The sequence below is a fragment of the Oncorhynchus keta genome, chromosome 9 (assembly GCF_023373465.1).
Source record: "Oncorhynchus keta strain PuntledgeMale-10-30-2019 chromosome 9, Oket_V2, whole genome shotgun sequence".
NCBI lineage: Eukaryota > Metazoa > Chordata > Actinopteri > Salmoniformes > Salmonidae > Oncorhynchus > Oncorhynchus keta.
The window spans coordinates 18,500,676-18,526,901 of NC_068429.1; the positions used below are offsets into that span (position 1 = coordinate 18,500,676).

Genomic DNA, 26,226 nt, shown 5'->3' on the forward strand with positions numbered 1-26,226 from the left:
ACGGACTCATTCAAACCCAAAGGACTGATATACAGGGCAGGATCAATATTGTGAGTCAGTCGGTGTGCAGCCAGCCTTCAGCCATCAGAGGACCTGGTTAGTGTGAAGGAGCGAATTAGAAGTGATCGAGCCTGTCAGGCGGAGCAGTTCTCCCAGGAGATGTAGCAGGTTGTGGACTGTGGGGGCAACACCACCTCACTGCACAGTAAGGCAGTGAAAACACAGCCCTAATGGCAGCTCATCTATCTAAAGGTAGACTGAAGGGTTTTACAGAGTTCCTTTTGGCACACTTCTACTAGAGAATAGGTGAAAACACAGCCCTAATGACACCTCATCTATCTAAAGGTAGACCGAAGGGTTTTAGAGTTCCTTTTGGCACACTTCTACTAGAGAATAGGTGAAAACACAGCCCTAATGACACCTCATCTATCTAAAGGTAGACCGAAGGGTTTTAGAGTTCCTTTTGGCACACTTCTACTAGAGAATAGGTGAAAACACAGCCCTAATGGCACCTCATCTATCTAAAGGTAGACCGAAGTGTTTTACAGAGTTCCTTTTGGCACACTTCTACTAGAGAATAGGTGAAAACACAGCCCTAATGGCACCTCATCTATCTAAAGGTAGACCGAAGGGTTTTACAGAGTTCCTTTTGGCACACTTCTACTAGAGAATAGGTGAAAACACAGCCCTAATGACACCTCATCTATCTAAAGGTAGACCGAAGGGTTTTACAGAGTTCCTTTTGGCACACTTCTACTAGAGAATAGGTGAAAACACAGCCCTAATGACACCTCATCTATCTAAAGGTAGACCGAAGGGTTTTACAGAGTTCCTTTTGGCACACTTCTACTAGAGAATAGGTGAAAACACAGCCCTAATGACACCTCATCTATCTAAAGGTAGACCGAAGGGTTTTAGAGTTCCTTTTGGCACACTTCTACTAGAGAATAGGTGAAATTAGCAAGGTGCCAATGTACAGTTTCATGAGGGTTTGATGATGTTGCAGGTAGAAATGATTTTGTGCAAATTCTTCCTATAGGCATATGAGATAAATACTGAATAAAGATATAAACGCAACATGTAAAGTGTTGGTCCCATGTTTCATGAGCTGAAATAAAAGATCCTAGACATTTTCCATACGCTCAAAAAGCTTATTTCTTTGTGCAGAAATGTGTTTACATCCTGTTAGAGAGCATTTCTCCTTTGCCAAGATAATCCATAAACCTGACAGGTGTGGCATATTTTATTATTTTATTTTATTTCACCTTTATTTAACCAGGTAGGCTAGTTGAGAACAAGTTCTCATTTACAACTGCGACCTGGCCAAGATAAAGCATAGCAGTGTGAACAGACAACACAGAGTTACACATGGAGTAAACAATAAACAAGTCAATAACACAGTAGAAAAAGAAAGAAAGAGTCTATATACGTTGTGTGCAAAAGGCACGAGGAGGTAGTCGAATAATTACAATTTTGCAGATTAACACTGGAGTGATAAATGATCAGATGGTCATGTACAGGTAGAGATACTGGTGTGCAAAAGAGCAGAAAATTAAATAAATAAGAAGCTGATTAAACAGCATGATATTTACACAGGTTCACCTTGTGCTGGCGACAATAAAAGGCAACGCTAAAATGTGCAGTTTTGTCACACAACACAATGCCACAGATGTCTCAAGGTTTGAGGTAGCGTGCAAATGGCATGTTGTCTGTAGGAATCTCCACCAGAGCTGCTGTCAGAGAATTTTATGTTAATTTCTCTACCATTTTAGAGAATTTGGCAGTACATCCAACCGGCCTCACAACCGCAGACCACGTGTAACCACGTCAGCCCAGGACCTCCAGATCTGGCTTCTTCACCTGCGGGATCATCTGAGACCAGCCACCAGGACAGCTGATGAAACTAAGGAGTATTCAGTCTGTAATAAAGCCCTTATGTGGGGAAAAACTCATTCTGATTAGCTGGGCCTATGTGGGTGGGCCTATGCCCTCCCAGGCCCACCCATGAATGCGCCCCTGCTCAGTCATGTAAAATCCATACATTAGGCCCTAATGAATTTATTTCAGTTGACTGATTTTCTTATATGAACTGCAACTCAGTAAAATTGTTCCATGTTGAGTTGATATTTTTGTTCAGAATAGATGCACTTTGCTTGGAATGGGAAACACAATCATCAGAAAGTCTTTATCTGGCAGAGTTGTTGATGTAACGTAGTCTGTACCACTAACCTTCCCAGACCACTAGGTATGGGACATGCAATACAAATGAAGTAATAGGATACAATCCTCGTTTTGATTATCAGCACCACTAATCACCCCAAACCACTTTTTGATGGCCTTTTCCCAATTGTTTTTTTTGTGTATAGTGTATAGTTCTCCATAATAGTACTTCTTGATGTGTGTTGTTATTTGAATTCTAGTGATAGTTCAATTTAGATCTAATTCTGAGTTGACATCATGTAGGGTGAAGTAAATGCAATTATGATGACTACTGGACCTGGTGGTTTATTTTGGCAGTAATTAGATTGCAACATTTAAGTCTCGAATGGAAGGAATCTCATGTTTTTTTTAATCATTCAAATACATTACCTATAACTATTACATGTGTTGTTTATGATGGGAATTGCTCTTCAAATGTAAACCTCTATAGATTGTTTGTTTTAAAGGGGAATGTTACATGTTTTTTGATAACTTGGGTAGTATACTTTTATTATTTATCTGTTATTTTACCAGGTAAGTTTACTGAGAACACGTTCTCATTTGCAGCAACGACCTGGGGAATAGTTACAGGGGAGAGGAGGGGGATTAATGAGCCAATTGTAAACTGGGGATTATTAGGTGACCGTGATGGTTTGAGGGCCAGATTGGGAATTTAATGACCTCAGAGAGTCAGCACACCCATTTAACATCCCATCCAAAAGACAGCACCCTACACAGGGCAGTGTCCCCAATCACTGCCCTGGGGCATTGGGATATTTATTTTTTTAGACCAGAGGAAAGAGTGCCTCCTACTGGCCCTCCAACACCACTTCCGGCAGCATCTGGTCTCCCATCCAGGGACTGACCAGGACCAACCCTGCAGGGTGTGCAGGGTGTGCAGGGTGGTATGCTGCTGGCACAACCTATTCCGAAAATACGATTTGACATAAATACCCTCAATGGGGTTGTAAAACCAGATTTTTATTTTATCTTGGGGAATCAATCTTATTTAGTATTTTCATTGTTAATTTGATGCCTTTAGCCCCTTTCAATTTGTAATTTTTGATTACTGAAACTTTCAAGTTGTTATTTTCAAGTTTGTGTTTCTTTCTGAGGTGATTAAATGTTAGGATACAGTGGGTATCCATTTATTATATCCTTTAAACATTTGTTATAGCTTTTAAAATCTATTGTGCATGTACAGAAGACTGAACGGAGGACAATAAGGCAGGTAGCCTAGTGATTGGGCTAGTAACAGAAAGACTGCTGGTTCAAATCCCTGAGCCGACTAGGCATCGATGTGGCTTTGAGTAAGGTACTTAACTCTAATTGCTATTGTAAGTTGCTCTAGATAAGAGTATCTGCTAAATGAGGTACATCTCAGAGCGTGTGGTTAGCGAGCAGCCAGCCTATCAGAGGACCATGTGAGAGGGTGAATTAGAAGTGACTGAGCCAGCATATTTCAAGACATTGTATATGGGGGTGTAGAGAGATTCCTGATGGGTTGGACGATTCTCTATTCATCTTAAGACAATGTGGAAATCAATCAATCCGCCATCATTAACACAATGGACAAAATCAAATGATTTAGTATTTAAATATTGAAAGTGCGTGGGCTACTGAGAGAAACAACATGATGCAGTTTCAGGCCATGTGGTGGAAAGTGATGCAGCGCTGGAGATGGGGGTGTGTGCTAGTGGGCCTGGGCAGGTGGAATATAGTTGATGTTTGTATGATGTTGTCGTTTGTATGTCTATGTTTGGTTTGGTTTATAAAAGATCAAACAAAATGGTGCAAAAAATAAGTGATTGAGCCTGTCAGAGGGTGTGGTTAGTGTGTGTGTGGGGTTAGAAGTTATTGAGCATATCAGAGGTGTGGTTAGTGTGTGTGTGTGGGGTTAGAAGTTATTGAGTTTATCAGAGGGTGTGGTTAGTGTGTGGGTGAGGTTAGAAGTTATTGAGTTTATCAGAGGGTGTGGTTAGTGTGTGTGGGTGGGGTTAGAAGTTATTGAGTTTATCAGAGGGTGTGGTTAGTGTGTGTGGGTGGGGTTAGAAGTTATTGAGTTTATCAGAGGGTGTGGTTAGTGTGTGTGGGTGGGGTTAGAAGTTATTGAGTTTATCAGAGGGTGTGGTTAGTGTGTGTGGGTGGGGTTATAAATTATTGAGCCAAGATAGATAGACACCCTACAGCTCATTTCCCCACAAGCCTGATCAACCGAACAGAACAGAACTAAGCAGGTCAAATCAATCAAATGATTTCAAGAATTGGATTGGGTCCTCCTCTCTATCCCAGCCCCGTCATCCTACACACCCACAGAGCATGTGTGAGATGTAGTGAGAGGCACTCCGATTCCACATCAAAGCTTATCAGGAATATTTTGGTAGAACGTGGTATATAAACTGAGTGTACAAAACATTAAGAACATCCTGTGTATCAAGAATAGTCCACCACCCAAAGGACCTTGTAGAGAGTCCATGCCCCAACAAATGTAGGCTGTTCTGAGAGGGGGGGCGGGCAACATATTAGGAAGGTGTTCCTGATGTTTGGTATACTCAGTGTATTTGACCAACACCAACTACATAAACCAGAACACAAGACATTAGAGCAAGAGGAAAGCAGAGACAGACAGACAGACAGACAGACAGACAGACAGACAGACAGACAGACAGACAGACAGACAGACAGAAAAATATGGCAGTTACACAAAATCACAGAATAACATGCCAACTACACACAACCCCAGAATAACATGCCAACTACACACAACCCCAGAATAACATGCCAACTACACACAAACCCAGAATAACATGACAACAACACACAAACCCAGAATAACATGCCAACTACACACAACACCAGAATAACATGCCAACTACACACAACACCAGAATAACATGCCAACTACACACAACACCAGAATAACATGCCAACTACACACAACCCCAGAATAACATGCCAACTACACACAACCCCAGAATAACATGCCAACTACACACAACCCCAGAATAACATGCCAACTACACACAACCCCAGAATAACATGACAACAACACACAAACCCAGAATAACATGACAACAACACACAAACCCAGAATAACATGCCAACTACACACAACACCAGAATAACATGCCAACTACACACAACACCAGAATAACACTAACAACACACAACCCCAGAATAACATGCCAACTACACCAACACCAGAATAACACACAACCCCAGAATAACATGCCAACTACACACAACCCCAGAATAACATGCCAACTACACACAACCCCAGAATAACATGCCAACTACACACAACCCCAGAATAACATGCCAACTACACACAACCCCAGAATAACATGCCAACTACACACAACCCCAGAATAACATGCCAACTACACACGACACGTGACCAGCCCACCAGCTACAGAACAATTACACACAAGTGGCATGGAAATACAGTACAAACACACACACACATACACAAACAAACTGATTATGTGTTTGGGAAAATGACCAGCCCTTCATTCAAGGTCTGATAATAGTTTGTCACAGTGAAACTGCAACTGTAACAATGCAGCATTAGCATATCTGTCTCTCTCTTTCTCTCTCGGGTGGAATGACTGACAGGTGACTCATCAGTAGAGACCACTGAAAGAGTATGATAGAGAGGAGAGGGGAAAGAGAGAGGAGAACAGGAGGAATATAAGAGATAAGGAGGGGAGAGTGGAGAGGGGAGGAGAGGGGATAGGAGGGGAAGAGAGAAAAGGAGGAGAGAGAGAACAGGACAGGAGAAAGAGAGGAAGAGGAGAGAAGAGGTGAAGAGAGAAGAAGAAAAGGAGGGAAGAGAGGAAAAAGAGGAGAGAAGATGAGGAAATAAAGAGCAAGAGGAGAGAAGAGGAGAGGTGGAGAGAAAGGAGAAAATGGGATGAGAGAACAGAAGAGGGGGGAGAGAGGGATACAATGATATCCTCACCAGGATCTGAACCTTGGGACTGGATTTCCATCTCTGGTTGTAGTGATGGAATGGATGATGAGATGGAGAGAGTGAGAGTGAGATGAACACCATGAAGGGTATGAAGAATGAAAATGAGTGTGGATTGTACGTCAAAAAAAAAAAAATGGTTTACACAAATGATCATATCACAAAAAAGAAACAATAAATGAACCCAACAAATAATCATTCAAATATGGCATGTACAATACACTTTGATTCTGCTCCTTTATGGACGTAGATGGAGTCTAACGGATGTGGATTACTGCCTAAAGAGAAAGAATATGAGAAAAATACCTTAAAATATGTGTGTATGTGTGTGTGTGTATTGAGATGGTTGCTAAGCGACGCCAGTGGTGCAGCTGATGGTACTGTAGCTTCTATTTCGGTCTTCCTGGTTCCCAAAGTTCAGAAACACAGCGAGAGTAGCCTTCCCATCCGACAGAACACACACACACACACACACACAAACCGGCGTAGGTGAACTCATCTCATCCTTGAGGTGGTGGGGACAGGGAGTGGAGGGAGGGGAGGGAGGTCTGTAGTTGTGGGAGGATTTGGATGGAGTGATGGAGAGGAGAGATGAAGGGGTGATTCAGACATATAGAGGGAGAGTAAGTGGTGTTGTTAGTGCTGAAGAGGGTGAAACCACTGATATTTAGTACTGTTGTGAGTAGGCAAAGATAAGGAGATTGTGCTCTGGTAAGAGAGACACGAGATAATTATCCAGCCATTGGCAAGACGATGCTCCGCTCTGAGCCATCAGTTTCTACGTCATCAAGCTCGATGGCGGGGGATTTCAGGATGGTGGCTAGCTTACACTGGACGAGATGGCGGGGCTGACTGTACTTATCATGCGGGGCTGACCGTACTTATCCTGCGGGGCTGACCGTACTTATACTGCGGTGCTGACCGTACTTATCATGCGGGGCTGACCGTACTTATCCTGCGGGGCTGACTGTACTTATCCTGCGGGGCTGACCGTACTTATCATGCGGGGCTGACCGTACTTATCCTGCGGGGCTGACCGTACTTATCCTGCGGGGCTGACCGTACTTATCCTGCGGGGCTGACCGTACTTATACTGCGGTGCTGACCGTACTTATCCTGCGGGGCTGACCGTACTTATACTGCGGTGCTGACCGTACTTATCCTGCGGGGCTGACCATACTTATACTGCGGTGCTGACCGTACTTATCATGCGGGGCTGCCCGTACTTATCCTGCGGGGCTGACCGTACTTATCCTGCGGGGCTGACCGTACTTATCATGCGGGGCTGACCGTACTTATCCTGCGGGGCTGACCGTACTTATCCTGCGGGGCTGACCGTACTTATCCTGCGGGGCTGACCGTACTTATCATGCGGGGCTGACCGTACTTATCATGCGGGGCTGACCGTACTTATCCTGCGGGGCTGACCGTACTTATCCTGCAGGGCTGACCGTACTTATCCTGCGGGGCTGACCGTACTTATCCTGCCGGGCTGACCGTACTTATCCTGCGGGGCTGACCGTACTTATCCTGCGGGGCTGACCGTACTTATCATGCGGGGCTGACCGTACTTATCATGCGGGGCTGACCGTACTCATCCTGCGGGGCTGACCGTACTTATCCTGCGGGGCTGACCGTACTTATCCTGCGGGGCTGACCGTACTTATCCTGCGGGGCTGACCGTACTTATCCTGCGGGGCTGACCGTACTTATCCTGCGGGGCTGACCGTACTTATCCTGCGGGGCTGACTGTACTTATCCTGCGGGGCTGACCGTACTTATCCTGCGGGGCTGACCGTACTTATCCTGCGGGGTTGATCGTACTTATCCTGCGGGGCTGACCGTACTTATCCTGTGGGGCTGACCGTACTTATCCTGCGGGGCTGACCGTACTTATCCTGCGGGGCTGACCGTACTTATCCTGCGGGGCTGACCGTACTTATCCTGCGGGGTTGACCGTACTTATCCTGCGGGGTTGACCGTACTTATCCTGCGGGGTTGACCGTACTTATCCTGTGGGGCTGACTGTACTTATCCTGCGGGGTTGACCGTACTTATCCTGCGGGGTTGACCGTACTTATCCTGTGGGGCTGACCGTACTTATCCTGCGGGGCTGACTGTACTTATCCTGCAGGGCTTGTAAAGCAGCAGTATAAGGTCTTGGGTCATGCATGTAGGCCTTGGCGAGCTGGAGTGCATTTGGAAGTTTCAGGTGTCCAAGAAACACCTGATACTTATACCGCTCATTCAGGTGCCTGTGATTGTTCATCATGTCGTCCAGGGCAATTTTGAGGAGGGCGAAGTCACTCTCTTTGCCGCTCTCGAAATGGGGCAACGATGGCTTGAGATGATGAGGCAATCAGCTGTTACTTGCCAAGTGGCAAAGCAGGTGCACGACAGGGTGCAATCTGGTCAGGAGCAGGGTATGGTGCTGCTGGATTGGGAGAGGGCACGCCTAAACCCGAAGAGGGAAGTAGGGTGCTACAGGAACTGGGTAACCCGGAGGGAAGTAGGGTGCTACTGGAACTGGGTAACCCGGAGGGAAGTAGGGTGCTACTGGAACTGGGTAACCCGGAGGGAAGTAGGGTGCTACTGGAACTGGGTAACCCGGAGGGAAGTAGGGTGCTACAGGAACTGGGTAACCCAGAGAGAAGTAGGGTGCTACAGGAACTGGGTAACCCGGAGGGAAGTAGGGTGCTACTGGAACTGGGTAACCCGGAGGGAAGTAGGGTGCTACAGGAACTGGGTAACCCGGAGGGAAGTAGGGTGCTACAGGAACTGGGTAACCCGGAGGGAAGTAGGGTGCACCTGGAACTGGGTAACCCGGAGGGAAGTAGGGTGCTACAGGAACTGGGTAACCCGGAGGGAAGTAGGGTGCTACTGGAACTGGGTAACCCGGAGGGAAGTAGGGTGCTACTGGAACTGGGTAACCCGGAGGGAAGTAGGGTGCTACAGGAACTGGGTAACCCGGAGGGAAGTAGGGTGCTACTGGAACTGGGTAACCCGGAGGGAAGTAGGGTGCTACTGGAACTGGGTAACCCGGAGGGAAGTAGGGTGCTACAGGAACTGGGTAACCCGGAGGGAAGTAGGGTGCTACAGGAACTGGGTAACCCGGAGGGAAGTAGGGTGCTACTGGAACTGGGTAACCCGGAGGGAAGTAGGGTGCTACTGGAACTGGGTAACCCGGAGGGAAGTAGGGTGCTACAGGAACTGGGTAACCCGGAGGGAAGTAGGGTGCTACAGGAACTGGGTAACCCGGAGGGAAGTAGGGTGCTACTGGAACTGGGTAACCCGGAGGGAAGTAGGGTGCTACAGGAACTGGGTAACCCAGAGAGAAGTAGGGTGCTACAGGAACTGGGTAACCCGGAGGGAAGTAGGGTGCTACTGGAACTGGGTAACCCGGAGGGAAGTAGGGTGCTACAGGAACTGGGTAACCCGGAGGGAAGTAGGGTGCTACAGGAACTGGGTAACCCGGAGGGAAGTAGGGTGCACCTGGAACTGGGTAACCCGGAGGGAAGTAGGGTGCTACAGGAACTGGGTAACCCGGAGGGAAGTAGGGTGCTACTGGAACTGGGTAACCCGGAGGAAGTAGGGTGCTACTGGAACTGGGTAACCCGGAGGGAAGTAGGGTGCTACAGGAACTGGGTAACCCGGAGGGAAGTAGGGTGCTACTGGAACTGGGTAACCCGGAGGGAAGTAGGGTGCTACTGGAACTGGGTAACCCGGAGGGAAGTAGGATGCTACTGGAACTGGGTAACCCGGAGGGAAGTAGGGTGCTACAGGAACTGGGTAACCCGGAGGGAAGTAGGGTGCTACTGGAACTGGGTAACCCGGAGGGAAGTAGGGTGCTACTGGAACTGGGTAACCCGGAGGGAAGTAGGGTGCTACAGGAACTGGGTAACCCGGAGGGAAGTAGGGTGCTACTGGAACTGGGTAACCCGGAGGGAAGTAGGGTGCTACAGGAACTGGGTAACCCGGAGGGAAGTAGGGTGCTACAGGAACTGGGTAACCCAGAGGGAAGTAGGGTGCTACAGGAACTGGGTAACCAGGAGGGAAGTAGGGTGCTACAGGAATTGGGTAACCCGGAGGGAAGTAGGGTGCTACTTGTTTTGTCTTCTGTGTTGGACTCCATCCATCATCATGTTATACATCATTCTCGGCCTACGACTGAAGTCATACAGTTTAACCACTGTGTGTATGTGCATATACATAGGTTTTGCAGGTACCCCAGGCTACCTATCTCCAGAGGTACTGAGGAAGGAGGCTTATGGTAAACCTGTAGACATCTGGGCTTGTGGTGAGTATAGAGCACTACAGTAACACTACATTATATATGTATCTATCTCATCCCTTTCTCCATCTCTCATCAGTATCTCCTCCCCTTCTCTCACCACTCAACACACGTGTGTGTGTGCGTGTGCGTGTGCATTTTTGTGTGTGTGTGTGTGCGTGTGCTTGTGTTTTGAACCAAAATAGCTCCAGTGTTGTTTGCAAAGTGCAGACAGGAGAGGAACAGAGAGAGGGGGTTGGGGGGGTTGTGCAGAGTGAGATTACGTAACGACAGATTAATCATGTGGAGAGAAATAATCTGAGATTAGCACTGTGCCAGCCAGAGAGAGAGAGGGATGGACGATGGAAGAAGGGTACAGAAAGAAGGAAAGATGAAGGGAGGAAGATGGAGATGAAAACCTCTGTTAGGCATAAACAACTAAACCTTACCATAAACAACCAAACCTTGGCATAAACAACCAAACCTTACCGTAAGCAACTAAACCTTACCATAAACAACCAAACTTTACCGTAAGCAACAAAACCTTACCGTAAACAACCAAACCTTACCGTAAACAACCAAACCTTACCGTAAACAACCAAACCTTACCGTAAACAACCAAACCTTACCATAAATAAACCAAACCTTACCATAAACAACCAAACCTTACCGTAAGCAACCAAACCTTACCATAAACAACCAAACCTTACCGTAAGCAACAAAACCTTACCGTAAACAAACAAACCTTACCGTAAACAAACAAACCTTACCGTAAGCAACAAAACCTTACCATAAACAACCAAACTTTACTACAACAAACAAAGCTTACCGTAAAAACTAAACCTTACCGTAAACAACCAAACCTTACCGTAAACAACCAAACCTTACCATAAGCAACCAATCCTTACCATAAACAACCAAACCTTACTATAAACAACAAAACCTTACAATAAACAACCAAACCTTACCGTAAACAACCAAACCTTACCATAAACAACCAAACCTTACCCTAAACAACCAAACCTTACCCTAAACAACCAAACCTTACCCTAAACAACCAAACCTTACCCTAAACAACCAAACCTTACTATAAACAACCAAACTTTACTATAAACAACCAAACCTTACTATAACAACCAAACCTTACTATAACAACCAAACCTTACCCTAAACAACCAAACCTTACCCTAAACAACCAAAGCTTACCGTAAACAACCAAACCTTACCGTAAACAACCAAACCTTACCGTAAACAACCAAACCTTACCGTAAACAACTGTGACGACCCTCCCACTCTGTCTGCCGTATTCTCTCTTTGTTCTTGTTTCCTTATTAGGATGCCGGTGGGCGGAGTTGGGCGGGTCGTCAGCTACATGGGAAACACCTGGGCCAGGTGTCTCCCAGGATAAATAGACCTCTTCCACATTCATGGAAGAGACTCTCTCCATATTTACATTTTTTTTTACATTTAAGTCATTTAGCAGACGCTCTTATCCAGAGCGACTTACAAATTGGTGCATTCACCTTATGAGATCCAGTGGAACAGTCACTTTACAATAGTGCATCTAAATCTTAAAAGGGGGGTGAGAAGGATTACTTATCCTATCCTAGGTATTCCTTAAAGAGGTGGGGTTTCAGGTGTCTCCGGAAGGTGGTGATTGACTCCGCTGTCCTGGCGTCGTGACCTTACCATAAACAACCAAACCTTATCATAAACAACCAAAGCTTACCATAAACAACCAAACCTTACTGCAAACAATCAAATTTTACCATAAACAACCAAACCTTACCATAAACAACCAAACCTTAACATAAACAACCAAACCTTACCCTAAACAATCAAACCTTACCATAAACAACCAAACTGTACTATAAACAACCAAACCCTACCATAAACATGACTATTGGAGTCTACTGCACACATCCATTGCTGTCCTGAGAGTTTGACCCATAGAGGTCTATAGAACAGCGTATGTTATATCTATGGTGGGTTTGACAGGCTGTCAGTGCACATGAATAGAACATTTTAACTACATAGCTAAAGTAACTGAAGCTACAGTGCATCAGACTACGCTGGATAGTCAGACTAATAGGCTACACACACACAAACAGCTGACGCAGACAGCACGCAGTGTACACAACGAGCAGTAATAAACACACACTCACACCCAAACAGCATGCCCACAAAACACAATACAACACCACATAACACTGCCAATTGTGGGAGAGAAGAAGAGCGAGAAGAGAGGAGAAGAGAGTGGAGAAGAGAGAAGAGAGGAGAAGAGTGAGGAGAAGAGAGATGAGGAGAGAGTGGAGAAGAGAGAAGAGAGATGAGAAGAGAGATGAGAAGAGAGATGAGAAGAGAAATGAAAAGAGAGATGAAAAGAGAGAAGAAAGAGAAGAGAAGAGAGCTGAGAAGAGAAGAGAGATGAAAAGAGAGACGAGAGAGAAGAGAGCTGAGAAGAGAGCTGAGAAGAAAGATGAGATGAGAAGAGAAATGAGATGAGAAGAGAAGAGAAGAGAGATGAAAAGAGAGAAGAGAGATGAAAAGAGAAGAGAGATGAAAAGAGAGAAGAGAGAGAAGAGAAGAGAGGATACACGTGTTTATGTATCTTACCTTGACGTCAGCCTTCTTGTTGAGGAGACTCTTGGCTGCCAAGGAGATTGAGAAGACACTCTCAGAGGGTAGAGTAGTCATCCTACACACTCTATTGCTAAAACACACCTCACACACACAAGTGTCGACACCTAGCTATCCCCAAGCTAGCTAACACACACACTAAACTAACTAAACCCTCTCTCACACACACAGAACTCTCGAAAGCGAACACACTGAAACGCCAAACTCTAAACAGTGCCAACACACCCACTAAAGCTCATACACACACAAACTACTGTAAACCCCTACAAACGAGCACACTAAAACATTTAGAATCGCACACACACATTCTCACTGAGACAACAGTGATCTACTTTGTACTGTAACTATCTCTCATAAACCCCCCCACCACCACCACACACATGCACAAAAACCTCTATCCAACTGACACTCATTAACCCTGAACCTGAACAACTGCCCAAAGCAAGGGATCAGCACAGTCCATCAGGGATAGCACACACACACACACACACACACACACACACACACACACACACAAACACACACACACAGGGGATTAGAGGTGAAAGTGTAGTGGAATATGAAATGGAGAAGCAGGTGTATAATAATGGTTTTGTTCATCTCTGAGGCAGGTGGGATTCATTCAGATTAACATTAGGGGATTCCTCACCAGGAAAATAATACAGGAATATAATTCAGTAAGGAGAGCCATGCAAATGATGATACACAAACACTTTACATTACAATTTAAACTGATCATAAACACACACACTCATAAATGCTTGCAGGAAGGTTCATGAATCTTTCTGTATTCTGTATTAATAACCAGAGGCAGGGGGGAAGAGAGAGAGAGAGTGAGCGAAATAGAGAGGTGAGAACACAGGAAGCTCTGGTGCTGACACTGATTAATCACCATAGCAACACATAACTTCTGAGTGGGAGGAGAATCCTCAGCTTTGGCCTGGAAGAGTCTGAACACAGAGAGAACTATCTCTTTATCTCTCCACAGCTTGTATCTCACACACATCAAAGACACCTCACACACTGCTCATGAGGGACAAAACACACGCAGAAAATGTTAAACAGAAAAGGACTCCATCCCAAAGATACAAAAGACTAAAGCATGTTAGAGGGAGGGAGGGAGGAAGGGGGGTAGATAGACATGCCATGTATGCTGCTTCATTCATTAAAGGGGGAGAGGAGGATAAATAGAGGAGAGAGGGAAAGGTGAGGGAGGGAGGGAGGGAGGGAGGGAGGGAGGGAGGGAGGGAGGGAGGGAGGGAGGGAGGGAGGGAGGGAGGGAGGGAGGGAGGGAGGGAGGGAGGGAGGGAGGGAGGGAGGGAGGGAGGGAGGGAGGATAGAGAGGTGGTGCAGGAGAGGAAGGACAAAATGAGTGCAAAAGGGAAGGATGAGGAAGGAAGTGCGAGGGAGAGGAGATAAGAAGAAGAGAGGAGAGACGGTATAATTGTGTAACAGGAGGAGGTATAGAAGCGAAGGAAGGAAGAAGATACCTTGCTCCACTATCCCAGCAGCAGTTGCAGGAACAGTAGTGATTGACGCAGGAGATGTAGACTGTCTACCGACTGACACAGAGAGAGCGAGAGAGAAAGACAGAGAGTGAAAGCAAAGGACAGAAAAGGGGAAGGAGTGAGGGAAGAGAAGAGAGGAGAGTGTCAGTGTTTCAGTGTGAAGAGTATGCCAGATTGAAGTCATATTACCCAAGTCCCAGTTAAGTTTCATCAAAGTGAGTCAAGGGCAAAAACATTTCAACATAAAACAAATCTATGTGATGATGTTGAATCAAAGTGTAAAAAGTCATCAACGTCAGGGAATTTCACCCATCTTTCACCCTAAATGACATGGTGACATCTGTTTCCAGTGCGAAGTTTCTCACCCCTCTTACCTTGGTCGGCAGACACCGTGTTCGTCCAGAGGAACAGGGACCTGTTATGAACCATGCAGCTTACCATTGTAATCAAACTTAGTAAAGTCCTTCATAACGGGAGACTAAAGTCTTCACCCAATCAGTTTGTGATAACATCTCATGACTTTTTTTTGTGCTTGTGGAGAGAGAGAGAAAGAGAGCAAGTGCATGTGTCTCTGTGTGTGTGTGCATGTGTGTTTGTGTGTGTGTGTGTGTGTGTTTGTGTGCACACGTGGTTGTCTGTGGCGTGCATGCATGCGTGTGTGTGCATGCGTGTAAGTGTTTATGTATGACACACACATTTACCAGAGAAATTCCTCGTCACCAGCATAGCAGTTAGGACGGCTCCCTATGGACAGAAGAGAGAGAGAGTTACAGACCCTTTCCATTCACCAGGAAGACCACTTATAACCCACTCATACTATTATAGTTCAAGATTTTATCAATGAACATTAAAAGAGATTCTTCGGTACTTTTGCATACTTTTTAGCCAGTAGTTCTCAAAATAATCCCCACTAGCCAAAAGTGGTCCCCGACAATGTGCAGTTATGTGCACCACGCCACTGCTCTATCTTGCTAGCTTTTTATTTATTTGTATTTATTTAACCTTTATTTAACTAGCTAGCTGTTAAAATGGTGAGAAGCTGAAGCCCATTGCCTGAAACTCGAATTGCAAGGGGGCTGGACCACTAGGGATGGGGGTCTGAAATAATTGTACTATTCGAATAGTGCCATGAAGTTTTGTTGGATATCCTAGCTAGGCTAATTGTAGCTAGTTAGGCTAATTGTAGCGAGCTAGGCTAATTGTAACTAGCTAGGCTGATTGTAGCTAGCTAGGCTGATTGTGGCTAGCTAGGCTAATTGTAGCTACTTAGGCTAATTGTAACTAGCTAGGCTAATTGTGGCTACATGCTGCACTTTCTCCCCAATCCCATTCAGAGAAAACAACAGCATACCTGTTGGTTGCTCGTTGTAGCCTACTCCTTCTCATTTCGCAAACTGTTAATTCCGTAATTTTAATGCATTTTAACACATTGAGCCTCTTTGCCGCTTTAATTGGCCAACATTAACAATAAGAAACCGTGCACGTCATAAAACTACATCGAAAAGTTTGTTGTGTTATTAAATTAATAATTTCAATTGACGTGGTATATCCTTGTATGTAATATTTTTATTTATTTAAAAAAATAATGTTAATGGGCCTGTAGTATATATTTTTCATGACAAAAACTATTCTAATCCTAATGTCAGTTCTAATATTTTAATAACTGTGCACATCCCTATGGCCCATGTGTGGGTAAATGTAGGGAAAATGGCACAGCATCCAGAAAACAGTTGTTTTCAAACTTGGAATTTTGTGGCTAATTGAAGTTATATTATGCATGTATGAACTACACATTAACACATCCAGCCCAAGGCGGGAGGTTAAAAAAATACTTATTAGAAGATCCGTAACATGTCTTTAACCAACTAAGAGCATGTGTGATCACGGTAGAAGATCCTTAACATGTCTTTAACTAACTAAGAGCATGTGTGATCACGGTAGAAGATCCGTAACATGTCTTTAACTAACTAAGAGCATGTGTGATCACGGTAGAAGATCCGTAACATGTCTTTAACCAACTAAGAGCATGTGTGATCACGGTAGAAGATCCGTAACATGTCTTTAACCAACTAAGAGCATGTGTGATCACGGTAGAAGATCTGTAACATGTCTTTAACCAACTAAGAGCATGTGTGATCACGGTAGAAGATCCGTAACATGTCTTTAACCAACTAAGAGCATGTGTGATCACGGTAGAAGATCCGTAACATGTCTTTAACTAACTAAGAGCATGTGTGATCACGGTAGAAGATCCGTAACATGTCTTTAACCAACTAAGAGCATGTGTGATCACGGTAGAAGATCCGTAACATGTCTTTAACCAACTAAGAGCATGTGTGATCACGGTAGAAGATCCGTAACATGTCTTTAACTAACTAAGAGCATGTGTGATCACGGTAGAAGATCCATAACATGTCTTTAACTAACTAAGAGCATGTGTGATCACGGTAGAAGATCCGTAACATGTCTTTAACTAACTAAGAGCATGTGTGATCACGGTAGAAGATCCGTAACATGTCTTTAACCAACTAAGAGCATGTGTGATCACGGTAGAAGATCCATAACATGTCTTTAACTAACTAAGAGCATGTGTGATCACGGTAGAAGATCCGTAACATGTCTTTAACTAACTAAGAGCATGTGTGATCACGGTAGAAGATCCATAACATGTCTTTAACTAACTAAGAGCATGTGTGATCACGGTAGAAGATCCGTAACATGTCTTTAACTAACTAAGAGCATGTGTGATCACGGTAGAAGATCCATAACATGTCTTTAACTAACTAAGAGCATGTGTGATCACGGTAGAAGATCCATAACATGTCTTTAACTAACTAAGAGCATGTGTGATCACGTGGACACCATACAATAAGAATGGCTAGCCTGTGTACACACATACACTAACAGGCTGTGTTTCTTGTGTGTGTTCCTTCCTTTCCAGATCCAGCAGTATTATCGATCCACTCCTCATGACATATAGCCTTGGTCTCAAAAACACACTCCCCGCCTTCCAAATGGCAACCTATTCCTTATATAGTATGTACACTACGGACCCTATAGACCCTGGGAAAAAGTAGTGCACTATATAGGGAATATGGCACCATTTATTTCCAGTGTAACATACATGAACCAGTCTGTTCCAGCTCATCTAAACATACTAGCAGAATCCATATGTCTGGCCACATCATCCAGACATCATCCTCTATGAATAGAGAAAGGCACCAATCCATCTATCATGGCATAGGAGATATGGAGGGAGAGAGAGATGGAGGGGAGGGAGAGAGAGATAGGGAGGAGGGAGAGATATGTATATTTGTATATATATATATATATATAGTATATTTGACCTCTCAGCTTCCCTATCAAATCTAAAAATCTCAAATAGAAAACCGAAGAAAATTAACAATAATGACAAATGGTTTGATGAGGAATGCAAAAATCTAAGAAAGAAATTGAGAAACCTGTCCAACCAAAAACATAGAGACCCGGAAAACCTGAGTCTACGCCTTCACTATGGTGAATCACTAAAACAATACAGAAACACACTACGGAAAAAGAAGGAACAGCATGTCAGAAATCAGCTCAATGCAATTGAAGAATCCATAGACTCTAAACACTTCTGGGAAAATTGGAAAACACTAAACAAACAACAACACGAAGAATTATCTATCCAAAATGGAGATGTATGGGTAAACCACTTCTCCAATCTTTTTGGTTCTATAACAAAGAACAAAGAGCAAAACATATACATGATCAACTACAGATCTTAGAATCAACTATTAAAGACTACCAGAACCCACTGGATTCTCCAATTACATTGAATGAGTTACAGGACAAAATAAAAACCCTCCAACCCAAAAAGGCCTGTGGTGTCGATGGTATCCTCAATGAAATGATCAAATATACAGACAACAAATTCCAATTGGCTATACTAAAACTCTTTAACATCATACTTAGCTCTGGCATCTTCCCCAATATTTGGAACCAAGGACTGATCACCCCAATCCACAAAAGTGGAGACAAATTTGACCCCAATAACTACCGTGGAATATGTGTCAACAGTAACCTTGGGAAAATCCTCTGCATTATTATTAACAGCAGACTCGTACATTTCCTCAATGAAAACAATGTACTGAGCAAATGTCAAATTGGCTTTTTACCAAATTACCGTACAACAGACCATGTATTCACCCTGCACACCTTAATTGACAACCAAACAAACCAAAACAAAGGCAAAGTCTTCTCATGCTTTGTTGATTTCAAAAAAGCCTTCGACTCAATTTGGCATGAGGGTCTGCTATACAAACTGATGGAAAGTGGTGTTGGGGGTAAAACATATGACATTATAAAATCCATGTACACAAACAACAAGTGTGCGGTTAAAATTGGCAAAAAACACACACATTTCTTCACACAGGGTCGTGGGGTTAGACAGGGATGCAGCTTAAGCCCCACCCTCTTCAACATATATATCAACGAACTGGCGCGGGCACTAGAAAAGTCTGCAGCACCCGGCCTCCCCTGCTAGAATCCAAAGTCAAATGTCTGCTGTTTGCTGATGATCTGGTGCTTCTGTCACCAACCAAGGAGGGCCTACAGCAGCACCTAGATCTTATGCACAGATTCTGTCAGACCTGGGCCCTGACAGTAAATCTCAGTAAGACCAAAATAATGGTGTTCCAAAAAGGTCGAGTCACCAGGACCACAAATACAAATTCCATCTCGACACTGTTGCCCTAGAGCACACAAAAACTATACATACCTTGGCCTAAACATCAGCGCCACAGGTAACTTCCACAAAGGTGTGAACGATCTGAGAGACAAGGCAAGAAGGGCATTCTATGCCATCAAAAGAAACATAAATTTCAACATACCAATTAGGATTTGGCTAAAAATACTTGAATCAGTCATAGAGCCCATTGCCCTTTATGGTTGTGAGGTCTGGGGTCCGCTCACCAACCAAGACTTCACAAAATGGGACAAACACCAAATTGAGACTCTGCACGCAGAATTCTGCAAAAATATCCTCCGTGTACAACGTAAAACACCAAATAATGCATGCAGAGCAGAATTAGGCCGATACCCACTAATTATCAAAATCCAGAAAAGAGCCATTAAATTCTACAACCACCTAAAAGGAAGCGATTCACAAACCTTCCATAACAAAGCCATCACAAACAGAGAGATGAACCTGGAGAAGAGTCCCCTAAGCAAACTGGTCCTGGGGCTCTGTTCACAAACACAAACACACCCTACAGAGCCCCAGGACAACAGCACAATTAGACCCAACCAAATCATGAGAAAACAAAAAGATAATTACTTAACACATTGGAAAGAATTAACAAAAAAACAGAGCAAACTAGAATGCTATTTGGCCCTACACAGAGAGTACACAGCGGCAGAATACCTGACCACTGTGACTGACCCAAAATTAAGGAAAGCTTTGACTATGTACAGACTCAGTGAGCATAGCCTTGCTATTGAGAAAGGCCGCCGTAGGCAGACATGGCTCTCAAGAGAAGACAGGCTATGTGCTCACTGCCCACAAAATGAGGTGGAAACTGAGCTGCACTTCCTAACCTCCTGCCCAATGTATGACCATATTAGAGAGACATATTTCCCCAGATCACACAGATCCACAAAGAATTCGAAAACATATCCAATTTTGAAAAACTCCCATACCTACTGGGTGAAATTCCACAGTGTGCCATCACAGCAGCAAGATTTGTGACCTGTTGCCACGAGAAAAGGGCAACCAGTGAAGAACAAACACCATTGTAAATACAACCCATATTTATGCTTATTTATTTTATCTTGTGTCCTTTAATTATTTGTACATTGTGTATATATATATATATATATATATATATAACATTTGTAATGTCTTTACTGTTTTGAAACTGTTGTATGTGTAATGTTTACTGTTAATTTTTGTTGTTTTTCACTTTATATGTTCACTTTGTATGTTGTCTACCTCACTTGCTTTGGCAATGTTAACACATGTTTCCCATGCCAATAAAGCCCTTGAATTGAATTGAATTGATATGGATGGGAGGGAGGGAGAGAGAGAGAGAGAGAGAGAGATGGAGGGAGGGAGAGGGAGTGATGGAGGGGAGGGAGAGAGAGATAGAGAGGAGTGAGAGGGAGAGAGAGCGATGGAGGGGAGGGAGAGAGAGAGAGAGAGGAGGGAGAGAGAGAGGAGGGAGAGAGAGATAGAGAGGAGTGAGAGGGAGAGAGAGCGATGAAGGGGAGGGAGAGAGAGAGAGAGAGGAGGGAGAGAGAGAGGAGGGAGAGAGAGAGATATGGAGGCGAGGGAGAGAGAGAGCGATGGAGGGGAGGGAGAGAGAGATAGAGAGGAGGGAGAGGGAGAGAGAGTGATGGAGGGGAGGGAGATAGAGAGAGATAGAGAGGAGGGAGAGAGGGAGAAGGGAGGACAGAGCGAGATGTAGGGGGTGAGAGAGACAGAGAGAGAGAGAGAGAGCTACAGAGAAAGAGAGCGAGAGAGAGAGCGAGCTATAGAGAGAGCTATATAGAGAGAAAGAGGTCATGAGCAGATAAGCTCCTGCATTTTTCAGCATGTTCTTTAAAATGATAGATTTAGAGTTACAGTGCCTTGCGAAAGTATTTGGCCCCCTTGAACTTTGCGACCTTTTGCCAAATTCCAGGCTTCAAACATAAAGATATAAAACTGTATTTTTTTGTGAAGAATCAACAACAAGCGGGACACAATCATGAAGTGGAACGACATTTATTGGATATTTCAAACTTTTTTAACAAATCAAAAACTGAAAAATTGGGCATGCAAAATTATTCAGCCCCCTTAAGTTAATACTTTGTAACGCCACCTTTTGCTGCGATTACAGCTGTAAGTCGCTTGGGGTATGTCTCTATCGGTTTTGCACATCGAGACTGAAATTTTTTCCCATTCCTCCTTGCAAAACAGCTCGAGCTCAGTGAGGTTGGATGGAGAGCATTTGTGAACAGCAGTTTTCAGTTCTTTCCACAGATTCTCGATTGGATTCAGGTCTGGACTTTGACTTGGCCATTCTAACACCTGGATATGTTTATTTTTGAACCATTCCATTGTAGATTGTGCATCATTGTCTTGTTGGAAGACAAATCTCCGTCCCAGTCTCAGGTCTTTTGCAGACTCCATCAGGTTTTCTTCCAGAATGGTCCTGTATTTGGCTCCATCCATCTTCCCATCAATTTTAACCATCTTCCCTGTCCCTGCTGAAGAAAAGCAGGCCCAAACCATGATGCTGCCACCACCATGTTTGACAGTGGGGATGGTGTGTTCAGGGTGATGAGCTGTGTTGCTTTTACGCCAAACATAACGCTTTGCATTGTTTGCCAAAAAGTTCAATTTTGGTTTCATCTGACCAGAGCACCTTCTTCCACATGTTTGGTGTGTCTCCCAGGTGGCTTGTGGCAAACTTTAAACAACACTTTTTATGGATATCTTTAAGAAATGGCTTTCTTCTTGCCACTCTTCCATAAAGGCCAGATTTGTGCAATATTCGACTGATTGTTGTCCTATGGACAGAGTCTCCCACCTCAGATGTAGATCTCTGCAGTTCATCCAGAGTGATCATGGGCCTCTTGGCTGCATCTCTGATCAGTCTTCCCCTTGTATGAGCTGAAAGTTTAGAGGGACGGCCAGGTCTTGGTAGATTTGCAGTGGTCTGATACTCCTTCCATTTCAATATTATCGCTTGCACAGTGCTCCTTGGGATGTTTAAAGCTTGGGAAATCTTTTTGTATCCAAATCCGGCTTTAAACTTCTTCACAACAGTATCTCGGACCTGCCTGGTGTGTTCCTTGTTCTTCATGATGCTCTCTGCGCTTTTAACGGACCTCTGAGACTATCACAGTGCAGGTGCATTTATACGGAGACTTGATTAGGTGGATTGTATTTATCATCATTAGTCATTTAGGTCAACATTGGATCATTCAGAGATCCTCACTGAACTTCTGGAGAGAGTTTGCTGCACTGAAAGTAAAGGGGCTGAATCATTTTGCACGCCCAATTTTTCAGTTTTTGATTTGTTAAAAAAGTTTGAAATATCCAATAAATGTTGTTCCACTTCATGATTGTGTCCCACTTGTTGTTGATTCTTCACAAAAAAATACAGTTTTATATCTTTATGTTTGAAGCCTGAAATGTGGCAAAAGGTCGCAAAGTTCAAGGGGGCCGAATACTTTCGCAAGGCACTGTAGATAAACTTAGATTTTTTGGTAGGGACATTACAGGATTCCACCCTCCACAACATAACCTTCACTCAAATCAAAACTCAAAACCTACAACCTGATTTTGGACGGAATTACCTATAAGGCTTACAACTACCAAAAAATAATATTATTATTGTTCCCTTTTTGCTGACTGTTATGAAAATGGGAACATAAGCAACCTTATCTTCCACGCAGACCATCCCCTGGCATTCCACAGTGCTATATCATATATCATGAGTTACCGATGGGTGGAAACTCATGATACTAGACAGCGAGGACTCTGAGTCAGCTAATATAAATCTCTATAAGTCTGGAACAGTATTGGTACAGGGAAACCGCAAACAGTTTCAGCTGGACTTTCACCTAATCAAAGAAATAGCTCAGTAGGAGAAGCTCTCCATTGAGAAAGATACCCCCACCCCAAGCGGGTCAGACCAGCCCTCTTCATTACATAAACCCACAGATGAGCAATCCCAAGTAGAAAGTCAACCTCCCATCACAGAGTACTACTCCCTCATTGAAATAAGGGATAAATTCACCCAGCTGGAGGTAAGGCAAGTGGAGCTGGAACAGCAGATTACACTCCAGTCAGCACAGACCCAGACAACAGTCCAGCACAACAACACCCCCTTAACCAGACCTGGAGTACTGGAGGTGGAGAGGGATATATCTGCACTCTGGACTGTAGTGAGACAACATCTACAGGAGAAAGAGCAGGAGAACAGAGCACTAGAGGAGAGGATCAGACTGCTGGAGGAGAGAGAGAACAACCCATTAGAGAGGTGGCCACCCCCGCAGAGAAGCTGCAGAACAGCCCACCTCAGCTCCCGACAAAAGTTGCGACACCACAGCAGAACAGTCCACCCCAGACCACGTTGACATCACAGCAGAACAGTCCACCCCAGACCCTGACCACGTTGACATCACAGCAGAACAGTCCACCCCAGACCCTGACCATGTTGACATCACAGCAGAACAGTCCACCCCAGACCCTGACCACGTTGACATCACAGCAGAACAGTCCACCCCAGACCCTGACCACGTTGACATCACAGCAGAACAGTCCACCCCAGACCCTGACCACGTTGACATCACAGCAGAACAGTCCACCCCAGACCCTGACCACGTTGACATCACAGCAGAACAGTCCACCCCAGACCCTGACCACGTTGACATCACAGCAGAACAGTCCACCCCAGACCCTGACCACGTTGACATCACAGCAGAACAGTCCACCCCAGACCCTGACCACGTTGACATCACAGCAGAACAGTCCACCCCAGACCCTGACCACGTTGACATCACAGCAGAACAGTCCACCCCAGACCCTGACCACGTTGACATCACAGCAGAACAGTCCACCCCAGACCCTGACCACGTTGACATCACAGCAGAACAGTCCACCCCAGACCCTGACCATGTTGACATCACAGCAGAACAGTCCACCCCAGACCCTGACCACGTTGACATCACAGCAGAACAGTCCACCCCAGACCCTGACCACGTTGACATCACAGCAGAACAGTCCACCCCAGACCCTGACCACGTTGACATCACAGCAGAACAGTCCACCCCAGACCCTGACCACGTTGACATCACAGCAGAACAGTCCACCCCAGACCCTGACCACGTTGACATCACAGCAGAACAGTCCACCCCAGACCCTGACGACGTTGACATCACAGCGGGACAGACAAATGAAGAATGAAGAACCCCAACAAATGAAGAACCCCAAGCCCAGAGGATCCCACCCCCTCTGAGAAACACCCGTCAGACACCCTGATAGCCCTCCTGACAACCCACCCCCCACACACACACCCACTGAGGACAAACACAAGACACAGATTGTTCTCCTTATGGACTCAAACAGGAAATATATACAAGAAAAACAACTTTCCCAAACACAGAGTGTCTAAACTCTGGTGTCCAAACACCCAGCGCTCCCTAGACCTTCTGTCTGAGGACTGACTAGGGTCACCCAGCCACATAATAATACCCCCAGCGTGATCTAGACCTTCTGTCTGAGGACCAACTAGGGTCACCCAGCCACATAATAATACCCCCAGCGTGATCTAGACCTTCTGTCTGAGGACCAACTAGGTTCACCCAGCCACATAATAATACCCCCAGCGCGCCCTAGACCTTCTGTCTGAGGACTAACTAGGGTCACCCAGCCACATAATAATACCCCCAGCGTGATCTAGACCTTCTGTCTGAGGACCAACTAGGTTCACCCAGCCACATAATAATACCCCCAGCGCGCCCTAGACCTTCTGTCTGAGGACCAACTAGGGTCACCCAGCCACATAATAATACCCCCAGCGTGACCTAGACCTTCTGTCTGAGGACCAACTAGGGTCACCCATCTACATAATAATACCCCCAGCGTGCCCTAGACCTCTGTCTGTCTGAGGACTAACTAGGGTCACCCAGCCACATAATAATACCCCCAGCGCGCCCTAGACCTTCTGTCTGAGGACCAACTAGGTTCACCCAGCCACATAATAATACCCCAGCGTGACCTAGACCTTCTGTCTGAGGACCAACTAGGTTCACCCAGCGCACCCTAGACCTTCTGTCTGAGGACTAACTAGCGTCACCCAGCCACATAATAATACCCCCAGCACGCCCTAGACCTTCTGTCTGAGGACCAACTAGGGTCATCCAGCCACATAATAATACCCCCAGCACGCCCTAGACCTTCTGTCTGAGGACCAACTAGGTCATCCAGCCACATAATAATACCCCCAGCGTGCCCTAGACCTTCTGTCTGAGGACCAACTAGGTTCACCCAGCCACATAATAATACCCCCAGCACGCCCTAGACCTTCTGTCTGAGGACCAACTAGGGTCACCCAGCCACATAATAATACCCCCAGCACGCCCTAGACCTTCTGTCTGAGGACCAACTAGGTTCACCCATCTACATAATAATACCCCCAGCGTGATCTAGACCTTCTGTCTGAGGACCAACTAGGGTCACCCAGCCACATAATAATACCCCCAGCGTGCCCTAGACCTTCTGTCTGAGGACCAACTAGGTTCACCCAGCCACATAATAATACCCCCAGCGCGCCCTAGACCTTCTGTCTGAGGACCAACTAGGTTCACCCAGCCACATAATAATACCCCCAGCGCGCCCTAGACCTTCTGTCTGAGGACCAACTAGGTCACCCAGCCACATAATAATACCCCAGCGTGCCCTAGACCTTCTGTCTGAGGACCAACTAGGGTCACCCATCTACATAATAATACCCCCAGCGTGCCCTAGACCTTCTGTCTGAGGACAACTAGGTCACCCAGCCACATAATAATACCCCCAGCGTGACCTAGACCTTCTGTCTGAGGACCAACTAGGGTCACCCAGCCACATAATAATACCCCCAGCGCGCCCTAGACCTTCTGTC

General features: G+C 45.2%; 1 protein-coding gene across 13 annotated transcripts in view; it reads right to left on the minus strand.

The window, feature by feature from the left end:
* The window catches only part of LOC118378091 (calcium/calmodulin-dependent protein kinase type II subunit beta), an 82,693-nt gene that overhangs the window by 19,811 nt on the left and 36,656 nt on the right, over positions 1 to 26,226 (minus strand). For 5 of the 13 annotated variants that reach the window (XM_052525405.1, XM_052525412.1, XM_052525409.1 and 2 more), the window contains exons 12-14: positions 15,283 to 15,331; positions 14,570 to 14,641; positions 13,056 to 13,090 (exon numbers count right to left, since the gene is read on the minus strand). In XM_052525405.1, the coding sequence (XP_052381365.1) occupies positions 13,056 to 13,090; positions 14,570 to 14,641; positions 15,283 to 15,331 (156 nt within the window). The remainder of the gene's footprint in view (positions 1 to 13,055; positions 13,091 to 14,569; positions 14,642 to 15,282; positions 15,332 to 26,226) is intronic. The other 8 variants (XM_052525413.1, XM_052525410.1, XM_052525408.1 and 5 more) reach the window with 2 other exon arrangements.